General features: G+C 34.5%; 1 protein-coding gene across 8 annotated transcripts; it reads left to right on the top strand.

Annotated features, from left to right (window-relative positions):
* Positions 1 to 1738: 1738 nt before the first annotated feature.
* On the top strand, positions 1739 to 11464 carry LOC120253034 (DNA-dependent metalloprotease WSS1). Of its 8 annotated transcripts, none has more exons than XM_039261332.1 (9): positions 1739 to 1961; positions 2046 to 2235; positions 3186 to 3761; positions 4743 to 5244; positions 5352 to 6554; positions 6716 to 7327; positions 7431 to 7508; positions 8237 to 10301; positions 10985 to 11464. In XM_039261332.1, the coding sequence occupies exons 1-4, from the start codon at positions 1813 to 1815 to the stop codon at positions 4932 to 4934; spliced, it is 1107 nt and encodes a 368-aa protein (XP_039117266.1). In that variant the 5' UTR covers positions 1739 to 1812; the 3' UTR covers positions 4935 to 5244; positions 5352 to 6554; positions 6716 to 7327; positions 7431 to 7508; positions 8237 to 10301; positions 10985 to 11464. The 8 variants fall into 8 exon arrangements, with proteins under 8 accessions (XP_039117266.1, XP_039117241.1, XP_039117223.1 ...); XM_039261307.1 differs by having other exon boundaries at positions 5352 to 6393; positions 6492 to 6554; positions 6716 to 7508; positions 10985 to 11463; XM_039261289.1 differs by having other exon boundaries at positions 5352 to 5428; positions 5521 to 6554; positions 6716 to 7508; positions 10985 to 11463.
* The last annotated feature ends 599 nt before the right edge of the window (positions 11465 to 12063 follow it).

Here is a 12063-nt window from a genome sequence, read left to right on the forward strand (position 1 = left end):
CTTTTAGTTGGCATGCAAAGCCACTTGCTTCAAGCATGATTTGTTCAACAATGTTGCTGGAGAAACAACTGCATACACAATAGAGAATGAGTCTTGAATGTTGTAGGAGATAATTTATGCAAAATTTCTATTTATGTAAGAATGTTCAAATTATTCAAGTGAAACATAGAATTAGCATCATCAACTAAAGGTCCACAAATTTTTACCAATGTTCACTATTTTTCACCATTTGTTTGTCCATTCAATTCATCGTCATCTGCAATGTATGCAAGTGGCAACAACAGATTCTAGACGCGCTTATTCTCTATTACAAAGTTGAATTTTCTTTGCATTTTAATTGATATGCCCAAAGAAGACAACGGTATAGTCATTTAATATTGTACTTTTTTTTACCAAGCATCATCTATTTCTTATGTAAACCCTGATGCATGTTCCTTTTCCATTTGTGCTTTGTCGTCGTATATTTATTTAATCCTTGCAACTTACAGTGCCTGTCTTTAAATACTTTCTTAACATTGTGTTTTTCATCCTATGATTTTGCTTTGTAGGGGACATCCAGTGCTGCTGCAGCAGCAAAGGATTCAGATGAGGAATTAAACCCCTGTTGATGTGGATGAAAACCTTGTCCAAAGCTTCCTGGACTCCTTTGCTTCTCAGCAAGGCCTTCTAGGTCCAGCATCTAACTTGCTTAGACCCATGAGATTGGTAGTCGATCAAGTGGTTTATTGATAGTCGGGTCCCTATTAGAATCTTTTACAAGTGGTGAGAGTTCGAATCATGGGTAGTGGTGGTTGTGTGCTGGTGGTTCCAACGCTCATGTGTGCGTGGGCTTTTCCTCCACTTGCTCTGTCAAAGTTTGTGCATGTCGTTGCCTTTCTCAGTGACCTAGACGCTTATCTTGGCACACCAAAACAAAAATAATCCCTAAAGGCCAGTGATTCCATTCTACCAGCAAATGTATTACATGCAATTGTGTATATATATAGATCACCTGTGTCATGATATGCAAATATTTGTTTCCCCTAATTTAGCCCCTAAATTCAAATGGAAAAAAATTTGAATGAACTTGTATCTGCTAGATTGCATTGGCTGTAATATTGGATTGTATTGTATTTAATTTTTACGTTTTTTATATTTTATCTATAGCCCTTAAAAAGTTGTTCAGTTTACATGTACTTATCTCATCCATATGACCCTACAATAACAGGATAAATATTCAAACACTCTTTTGCACGGATCTATTTCAAGGAAAAATTTATATAAGAACCCATCACACTCCATAATTTAGCATCTAAATTATACATGTTGATTTTAATAATCAAATAAAAATACTACTTTTAGATCTGAAACTTATTATTTTTTTAATAAAATAGATAAATCACGAATTTATTAAGAAAAGAGAAAGAAAACAGAGAATATCAAAGTATAAACGGAAAAGAATCGAATAAAAAAATATTCAAAATAATAATAATAAAGCTGATATTCATACCAAGAATGAAAATAGTAGATCCAGAATTATTAAAAAAAAAAAATAAAAAAACTCATTTTTAAATTGTAAGTGAAAGTTTAAATATAAAACTGGATATATAATTTTTTTTTTATATAATTCATAAATAAAAATCAGAAAGATTAAAATGAATACTTACTGTTATTTATTTATTTATTTTGAATTTTTCAATTTTATATCTTTATTTATTTATTTATTTTTTTCTCGCCCCTCTTTGTTAATCTCCCGCGCTGTCAGTTCTCGAAACAATTCATCTTCGTCGTCTCCAAATTGCTCCCAAATTTCTAGGGTTTAGGGTTTCGTACATGGATGCCCTAAACAAGGTCTTGGATATCAAGCCCTTGAAGAAGCCTCGCGAGGATGAGGCCCTCAAAACCCTCGAGAGGATCGCCAAGCAGGTCCAGCCGATCATGCGCCACCGCAAGTGGCGCGTCCACCTTCTCTCCGAGTTCTGGTACCCTTCAAAACCCTAAATTCCCTTCTTCTCATGGCCTCGATCGATGATTTCCTATTTCCTATTTCCCTTTTGGTTTTGTAGCCATCCGCGTTTGCTGGGGCTCAACATTAACAAAGGTAGGGAGGTGAGGATTCGTCTGCGGGCTTTCAATAATGATTTGGCTTTCCTTCCGTTCGAACAGGTCCTTGATACGATGCTGCATGAGCTTTGTCATATTGAGATCGGGCCACATAACGCTGAGTTTTATAGGCTATGGGATGAGCTTCGGAAGGTATTGTTTGTATGCATTTGGAGAATGACGTGTTCTTTCTCCTCTTTTGATTGATTGGTATGATTATGTTGTTTTTCCTTTTTGTCATCATATCAAAAATTGATTTTTCCCATTTGAATTGGTGGGGTTGATTACTGCCTATGGAAAGGATGCAAATGCGATATGCTGATGATCTTTATTAAATTCAGTGAAAAGAGGGAAAACTATTTGTTTAATTTTGTGTGCTGAAGGTAAGGGTGGTGTATATTTTGCTTTTAAGTATGTTTAAACAATATTTGAATGGCAAAAAGTTGTGTGTTTTCTCTGTTATTCTTCATTGATGTTTGTTGGCATCTACTTCAGATGTTCTAGCGGCTACGATTAGGCTATGATTTCCTATCTGTTCAAAGTGGTGAAGGGTGCATATGTTTTATCCAGTTCTGCTGTGATTTCCAGTCTCAGCTGGTTTGCAACCTATTGTTATGCATTTGACTTGTGTCACTTTTAGTCCCTGGTATCTGGATGAAGTGTTCACTGCTGAGAATTGTCGTATATTTATGTGGGAAAAACTTTGTTCTATTGTATATATAGGAAGGTTTTTCATTGAGTATCATTCAGTTTTAACATTAGCATGGATCTCGTGGAATGAAGATGGAACCCATGTAATAAGTCCGCATTCTTCATATTCTAGGATGAATCCGTGCTTTCTTTTGTGTAGAATTTGATGTTTGGTATTCTTGTTTATGTCTATTTGGAGAATCGGAAAAGTGTGCTTTTGTTGATATTGATGATAATGATTTTAACACTTCTTTTTGTGTTTTGACTTTTAATAAATTTATATGTTCATGTGAGAATTTGAAAAAGTGAGGTTGGATGACTTTCTGCTGATGAGTGATTTGATGTCTTTTATCAAGCTTTTGACTTGTGCCTTGTGCTTAAATGAGTTGTTGATCATTTGCTGTATTATGTAGGAGTGTGATGACCTTGTAGCCAAGGGAATAACTGGTCCTGGTCAAGGATTTGATGGGCATGGAAGGCGTTTGGGAGGATATACTCGCCTAGTTTCACTGCCACCCCTTCGCCAAGCTGCAACTAATGCTGCAGAGAAACGAAGATGTGTTGGGACACTATTACCTTCTGGACCGAAGAAACTTGGTGGGGATAATAATATTATGTCAGCGCTTAGTCCAATACAAGCGGCTGCAATGGCTGCTGAAAGGAGAATGCAGGATGAGCTATGGTGTGGTTCTGGATCTTATGAAGATCCTATTGTGATTGAAAGTAAGGATGGTATGTTAGAAAATCATGCAGCGAGGGAATCAGGGGAGTCTTCAAAAAGTTCTGAACATGTGAAAGAAGGTGAAAATTCTGAGCCGGTTGTTTCTTGTGTTAATGAAAAGACTGAGAATAGTTCGCTACCTGGAATTTCAAGTGTTCCTTCTGCAAGTAGACACCCAGCCTGTGATGATTCCTTATCAAACTGTTCTACTAATGATGTGATGGACATGACTATGTGGGAATGTGGTTTGTGCACGCTTCTTAATAAGGTATGCACATCTTGTATTTTTCCCTGAGATAGATTAATTCCATGATAAATTTTGAAGGCCTCTTAGTCTCCTTTTGAAATAGTTTCTCAGTTTTTTGTTTTATTATATAACTTGCATCTCTTTCTATTGGTAGCAATGTTTCACTTATTTATTCAAAATATGCATGGAGAAACAACAAAATTGCTAGAAGATATGGGAAAATAAGCTATACATTTGGTGCAATGCTCTTACTTTATTACTTTTCTTAAGTAAAATACCATATGTCGTTTAGACATCCTTTCTTTTGAACATAAATTTTTTTTTTTAATTACTGGTTTTTACCACACATTATCTTTGCATGCAATTAATTTGCAGAATTTTGTACATTTGGATTTTGTTTGGCTTGTAACTTCAAATGATAGCTTGTGGATGATAAATTGAATTATAACCATATCTAATAGACAAAGTTCAGAAAATTTTGATGTATCATGGCCATGCTGCATTTTTTTTTAATGCATAATTCTCCATTTCCGGCAAATGCAGATTGTTTTCATTACAAGTGGACTTATTTTTGTTTACGGTTTGCCCATGAGCGTATTTTAGATGGACTCCTTTTGCCCTGTTGGAAGAATATACTCATTTTGATAATCTTGCCACATCTGTATAGCATTCAGATTACGTTGAACTAACAAAGTTTTTTGCTGGCTGTGTCTATTCACTACCAAGCCTACTCCATCTGGGCTGGGGGCCAGTTGTGTAATAATATCACCGACCAGGATTTGATATCTTATCCATATGCTATATAATATAAGTGGATTGTGCTTTGTGATAGAAGCTATCTTTATTCATGCTGTCTTTTCTTATGCTTTGTTTACATTAATATCAGAATCTAGTCATCTTTAAGGTATTCAGCAATTTTTTTTTTTATATAGTGGAATGAATGTTTTTTGTTTAATATGTTTTAATTTAATATCTCATAGCAATTCTTTTGATTTGTTGCAGCCTCTGGCACCAATATGTGAAGCATGTGGTACTCAGAGACCTAAAATCATTACAGCCAAGTTTAAGGCCTGGTTCTGCAAATTTTGTACCCTAGAAAACGACATTAAATTTGAGAGATGTGCAGCCTGTGATCAATGGAGATTTTCTTATGGACCACCTGTATCTGCCTCTGCATTCAACTACGGAACTTGAGCGTCAATTTACTATTCACTGTCAAATTAGTTTTTGCCACATCTCTCTTTGTGGATTATATTTTATGCATGTCCAAAATAGCCAGATTACCTTAGCTATGTGCTACTTCTTTTTGTCTTAAATCTGCCTATGTTTTTCTTTAAGTAATTTGTATATGTGAAACTTGCTTGTTGATGATGGAACTTAGATCAGTATTAATATATCTGAGTAAAGTTATTCAATCCAACATGATTGTTTTACTTGTGACAAATGTGCAGTTCTGCTGTCAGGTGCATCTGTTGTTTGGATCATTATTTTTTTCTATCTAATGGTAAGAAACATGAGTAAATTGATATGATCAGGTTTATTTTTAAAATTTGTGGGAACATTGTATTGAATAGTTTGTTACCATAAGATCTCTTTCATGTCTTTGTGCAGGCCAGGGGATTATTTAATCATGCATGGGCAGGGTTTTTGTCTGAGTGCATGTGGTTATGTCTTTTGGCATGAGCAATGTGTGTGTACACATGCACATGTATATTGTTATCAATGTTTTCTTTGCAGAATACTACATCATTATTATGGAGATTTCTTTATGTGTGTGCAGCATCAGCATGGAAGACAGAAGAGCCCAGGTGAAAATTTTCTGAAAGCTTTTGCTGCCACTCCTGGTTCTCATGATTTGTTTATCTTCTTGTACCTGTGTAAAGATAGAAGGGCCCAAACTGATAAGAAAAAGTCTCAAGGTACATACCCATGTTATTACTTTGATATTTCATGAATTCTTTACTTTAAGTATACATCACCTGATTAAATCTATCATTCTTCTTTCAGTTAATAGCTAATAAAAAATTAGTGACTCCATGTGATCCATGATATACCTGCCCTCTTTGTTTACTCATCTTTGTTGCAAGTTAGTTCTTTCTTTTGTGACTTTCAGACCTGTAGCTAATTATATTTGCTCCAAAAAAAGGCTGATCAATTCACAGGCTTGATTGTTTCTGTTTACCAATTCCATCCATATGAGAGACTCTTATTTTACTCAGTAATCTTTTGGCCAGATAACTGACAGAGCACAGGATTTTGAAACCTTTTTTACTGATTCAATTTGGAAAAATATCATATGTTCATGCAGGACTTAAATCACTTAAATCTGTCAATGCTTACATACTAGTGATGAATACATTGAAGCTTCACCAACCACATTAATGTATCCAGTTTATAAATTCATGTTGATTTTTACGTGTCAATTATCGCATAACTGGCACCTTGGTTCGTGCCAATAAGTCTCTATCGGTTGATGCCGCAAGTTAGGTTCGGAGACGAACTTCTCGTTGGAGCTTGAAAGCTATTTTGATTTGATGAGTTTTCTAATTCTCTTTTCCTGACTACTTCTTATGTCTATTATATATTTGACTTCTTCTAATGTCTTTGTTGTTAAGTGAAGTTCCCTGGAAGTTCATCAAGGGCACCCACCCAAGTCAGTATCTCTAAATTTGTTGAATGTTGTGTGCTGGCTTCTCAGCAATAAAGTGAAAGTCAATGCTGCCTACCACTCTCTTGCAATTTTGGTTTCAGATCAAGAGAGAAATCAATACAATGAAGGTGTCGAATCATCCAGACATTGTGAAGATATATAAGGTAAAAGTGTTTTTGGATGTGATAATGATATTGAAAGTGGCGTTATAATGTCCAATAAAAACACAGAACACTCAACCATTTTATATATATATATATATATATATATATAAACATGCAATGCTCTCTCAAACCTAACTGGCTTTCTTTCATTCTTGCACAAGTTTTTGGTGAGAGTGAAGAAGCTTTTGTCCATGAAGCCAAAGATGGAAACTCTCAACAAAGACGTAGTAGCAGAAATCCTTCTTAATGATCCTCGGTTTGCCCTTGCTTATAATTTAAATCTAATTCAGATTTAGATTTAAATTATTTTCATAATAATTTAAAATTAAATAAGTTATTTGTAATATTATCATTTAAATCCTATACTAATCCTAATTAATATTTTAAATAATTATCTATTTTAAAAATTTATTATATATATGGACAACACTAGATCTTTGGTGGATAGATTGGAAGAGTCTTCATTTTAAGAACCGATCTTCATCTTTTGGTCATTCTCACTAATTTGCTATGGCTGGAGGTAAGTGATCTAGCTGATGTTTTACTCTTTGATTTTTATAATAAACCAATTTACCTGCTTAGATATTGTGTGATTATTTTACATCAACAAACACAACATTATATTCAGCAAGATTTATGCGCACATCAAAGTTCATGAGAAAGTGTTCACTAATTAATTCTTGAAGCTCCAACAATGGCGACCACTTCTTCATCTTCTTTTAGCACGAGATCAACAAGTGTTCTAAGTTCACTACCAAGAAACATAGCACTTCGTATTCCTAATGAAATTCAATTTGGGCGTTTTGAGTTCCACTTGACCCTCTTTTCATTTTTTTTGTTATGCTTGTTTGTGATTGCTGTTCTTTTTCTTTGCAGGTTGATGTTTCAAAAAAAATTCTTTTAAATATCATTCAAAAAAGAGATGGCCTTTCTTGGAATAGTAGAGGAGGAATGGTAAATAAATTTTTTTTTGAGAAATTTGCTATGTGCAAATGAAGAATAATGATGAATTCATATGAATCTTTTGTTATTGTCAAAAAAAGATTGCTGCATTGTGAATTCCATGTTCTCTTGTGCTTTAACTAGCTAGAAAATTTGAGAATCCATTGATTGAACATCCAAATAGGTGGTGGTTTGATGATCATGTTTCATTTGAATTTGTTACTTCCCCTTACTTTATGCCTCGTTAGCTTTCTTGACAATGCTTGTTATACATGTTGTCAACTTAATTAATGAAATTGGAAGAGGGGATGTTAAATTGGAACTAAGGTGGCAAAATAAACTACTAGCTGACCTGAGTGGCTGCAGGAGCAAAAACATTTGAAGCACTATATTTCTGCTTAATTTGTAGTAAATCAGATTGACAATAAGATGGTAATTCATGCTCTCTCCAGTCATTTAGGACCTTGTTTGAGACCAATAACTAAGTGCAGAAGTGATGCAAGACCTTGCTTTTACGAAGTCGATTGAAGAGATGAGTGCATTTGTAGAGAGTCATACTTTTATTTATTTGTTTAACTATTTTATGGTCATGATATCATTCAACATTGTGTTGCATGCTGCTCTTAAAGTGGAGATTTTATCTGGATTCACCAGTTCATTGTTTATTCATACATCCTTCCTCAAGTTTTAATCTTATAATTCCCCATCTATTGGTCACCTCTCTCTTTTCAAATTTTCAGGTTACCCCTTTAAACCTGGCATTGAAAAATGGTAGTTATGCGTTTCTTCAAAGATTCGGATTCTATGGTTCCTGTTATAGATGACTGGAGAAGCATGTTGATCATAAAATGGTAAATTAATATGATCACAAAGCAACCATTCTTTCTACTTCATCTCTTTTCTCTATAGTCTTTCTACTTGTTTCATGTCTAGTGCATCTACCAGTTTCTTCTAGGCTATATAATGACTATACTCCTAGTGAAATAACTATTGGCATCATATATTTTCCTGATTTGTGGTGTTGGTCAAACATGTAGGAAAAATTAAAGAAGTTATCCAAGAATCACCAAAAAAGGGAAATGACCATTGTTAAGGACTGCCAAAACCAAATCATAGAATGGGTGTTCTCTATAGAATGTTTAACCCCCTTTCATGTTTCTTGACATTTAATTATGTGTTTAATTTTGGTTGTCATGGTTTTACCTTCAGGGTGCTTTCTATGATGAGATAGATGATAAAATAGGATCGCAGAATGTTTTGAATGGCTTTGTTGTAATTGATTATCTCTTAGAGAAGAACTACAAAATGCTCATCGTTGTGAAAAACAACACCGAGTTCAAGATACAGGCCAGAACTTTCACCTATGGCAAGTTTTTTCAGCTCGCATTTCGTACTTTCTAAACAATGTAAGCCAATTTCCACCGCAGATGATGCAAAAAAAAAATTAGATGAGGTCAAATCATCACAAACTAATAAAAACTTGATAGGTTCTGATGACCAATCATACTATATATGTAACAGAATACAAGCAATGCCCATTTGAGAGTAGATAATTATTCCTGAGCTTTCTGTTTGCAGTAATAGAATGGTCTAAAGAAGTCTAGAAAAAAAAAACCCAACACAACTGATTTTTGTTGCTCTACATTGACAATATTACTCATGAATCTTACTGTAATGAATGAACAACCTAGACTCTGGTGCACTATTTTTTATCAGAGATGATAATGATGAAGAATAAGGCCATGCGTGATCCCCTTTTAAAGGGGCAGGACATGGAAACATCAGATAAGGAGTCACCTGATCACCATTAAGTGTAAGATGACAAATCAGCTCCAACTTGTCCTCATTGACACCAAACCTGTAAACCTCCCTTCCCTTTGTCTGAAAGAACAAGGCCTGCATTTCGTGACAAACATACAAAATTTTTAGTAGATGGAGGTGCTCCACACCATGCAATTTCACCCTCTCTTCTTGCAACCCATGTTTTCTGATTGATTAGCTCCCATATCACCACCTCTTCTGTTATTCTGTCCCTCGCACAATACACAAGAATCCTATTGGCACCGCAATGGATAGATTTTGCCTCTAATCCTGCACTTGCCTCCGGTGCACTGATCAACTCTGCTGTCTCACTTTCACTGTTATAATTCAGCACCGATCCATCCAGTGTTATCCAATATAAATTGCCTCCTATCGAAACACCAGCCCCCTGTTCCGGTTCGAAACATACGTATCTTGGGAACTTGCTCACCAAAGATTTCCATTCATTCTTCTTGGTGCAATATACCCTGAATTCAACGTCCTTTGTCCTGCATTGCCATGTGACGATATTCTGTGGCCAGCAGTCTGGTAACTCGTCTCTGCCCAATGTTTTATTGTCGCGTGTGACCTTATGGACTTCTAATGCTGTTTGTATGTTGTCTGTCGCAAGTTTATAAGCATATACTACTTTGACATGATTATGATTATTTTTTTTTTATGTATTAGGCCAAATGCATGGTGCCACTGAAGTCCTTGATTGTCTGGCATTCTTGCTAACATTAATGCTCTTTCTGTGATTGGGTTGTACACAATTTTCCGGCCTTCCGGTTTGCACAAGAGCAAGAATCCATTGGAAGAAGAGATGTGGCATACGGAGGAGTCTTGCAGATAGAGAGGGATATGATTTAGTGATGGCGACTTGAGACCGTGGCTAACAGGGTTAAAGATCAAGTTAAAGTCTTGTAGATGGAAAAAACCTGCAAGAACTGGAAGAGTAGCATCGGAGGACTTACAGTTAGAAATAATCACACAATATCTAAGCAGGTAAATATGGTTTACTATAAAAATCAAAGAGTAAGACATCAGCAAGATCACTTACCTCCAGCCATAACAAATTAGTGAGGACGACCAAAAGATGAAGATTAGTTCTTAAAACGAAGACTCTTCTAATTTATCCACCAGAAATATAGTGTTGTCTATATATATATATAATAAATTTTTAAAATAGATAATAATCTAAAATATTAGTAAGGATTAGTATAGGATTTAATTGATAATGTTACAAATAACTTATTTAATTTTAAATTATTATGAAAATAATTTAAATCTAAATCTTAATTAGATTTAAATTATAAGCATGGGCAAACCGAGGATCATTTATGATTTTTTAGCCAAGCTTTGGAGAAGTCTTTGTTGAGAGTTTCCATCTTTGGTTTCATGGACAAAAGCTTCTTCACCCTCACCATAAACTTGAGCATTGCATGAATTTGGTTTTATTGGAAATTAGAACTTCACTTTCAATATCATTATCACGTCCAAAAACACTTTTACCTTATATATCTTCACATTGTTTGGATGATTCAACACCTTCATTGTACTGATTTCTCTCTTGATCTGAAACCAAAATTGCAACTTTCTAACACAAATTTTTTTTTTCCGAGACAAATTAACAAACCTGATATATAATCTTGTTCTTGATCACCGTCTGCTTATCAATGATTTTACAGCAACTTGGCGGTTCTTGTACACATTGACGGCGAGCTTGACCTTGGCAATGTCAGATGTATATGTATATGTATTCTTATATGTATATGTATATGTTAGATGTATATGTATACTTGTATGTATATGGTATCCATTTGTTCCTATATGTAAACACATAAATCATCGGTGATACTCGTTCAAGGCATGTACACTTGTTCCACTCTCTCGTTCTTCTTCTTCTAACAGGCAAATGCAACACTCCTCCCAAAATTCCTTGTTTTGATCGCTTTCTCACACTCTTGGCGACTTCCAATTAAGCAGTTAGTTCATGATCTTTAGTTCATATTTTTTCCTTTTTATTCCATAATTTGAGTTTTTTTTTTTCACTTCTAGATCAGTGATTTATTGTCGTTAACATCTGTATGAGGGCTATAGCTATCCTTTTTGTGGGTCCTTGTTCTTCATCTTTTATGTTGTTATTTGGAAGAAAAGAAGTAATTTTTTAATTGTTGGAAGTTGAAAGTTTTTTTTTTCAATATATATGAAAAAACAGATATTTCTGATTGTGACAGTGGTTATAATATTAAAGTTTATTGTTTTGGTTGCAGGTTTTTCTTGATTGAGTTGCAGGATGAGTGAGTGATCCCTAAATTTGGTTGGCTTGTTTTTTTGTTACTTGCTCGTTTTGGTTGTTGTTGTTGTTTGTTGTATTCGCTCTTTTATTTTAATAAATTTATGATTTGTCCATTTTATTTAAAAAAAAAATTTGCATGATGAAGAGTAAAGGGGTGTATCTGCTCTTAGTGCTTTTGATTGAGTTAGGTTTATTGGCTTTTGTTAGTTTTTTGTTTTCTTTTCTTTTCCATTAGGATTATGCTGATCTGAATTGGCGTAGTTGTTTTTATTTTTTTTTTTTTTACATTGTTGTTTTTCGGTATCTGTGTTTGATTTTGATTTTTTTTGGGTATGTAATCTGTTTTATTAGCTAATCTTCTTTGCTTGTAGGCTTTAGCTTCTGCTCCACAGACATGTCCTGCCAATGTGGAGGAAGGATGTTCTGCTGACTATGATGATTTTTTTTTAATAAAGTGGATAAACTACA

This window comes from Dioscorea cayenensis, chromosome 3, assembly GCF_009730915.1.
Source record: "Dioscorea cayenensis subsp. rotundata cultivar TDr96_F1 chromosome 3, TDr96_F1_v2_PseudoChromosome.rev07_lg8_w22 25.fasta, whole genome shotgun sequence".
NCBI classification, from domain to species: Eukaryota; Viridiplantae; Streptophyta; class Magnoliopsida; order Dioscoreales; family Dioscoreaceae; genus Dioscorea; species Dioscorea cayenensis.

Excerpts from the sequence above, each read along its gene's own strand:
- LOC120253034 (XM_039261332.1), top strand. The coding sequence starts at position 1,813 with ATGGATGCCCTAAACAAGGTCTTGGATATCAAGCCCTTGAAGAAGCCT. Across the intron at positions 1,962-2,045 it reads CACCTTCTCTCCGAGTTCTG|CCATCCGCGTTTGCTGGGGC; the intron begins GTACCCTTCAAA and ends TTGGTTTTGTAG. Across the intron at positions 2,236-3,185 it reads TATGGGATGAGCTTCGGAAG|GAGTGTGATGACCTTGTAGC; the intron begins GTATTGTTTGTA and ends TGTATTATGTAG.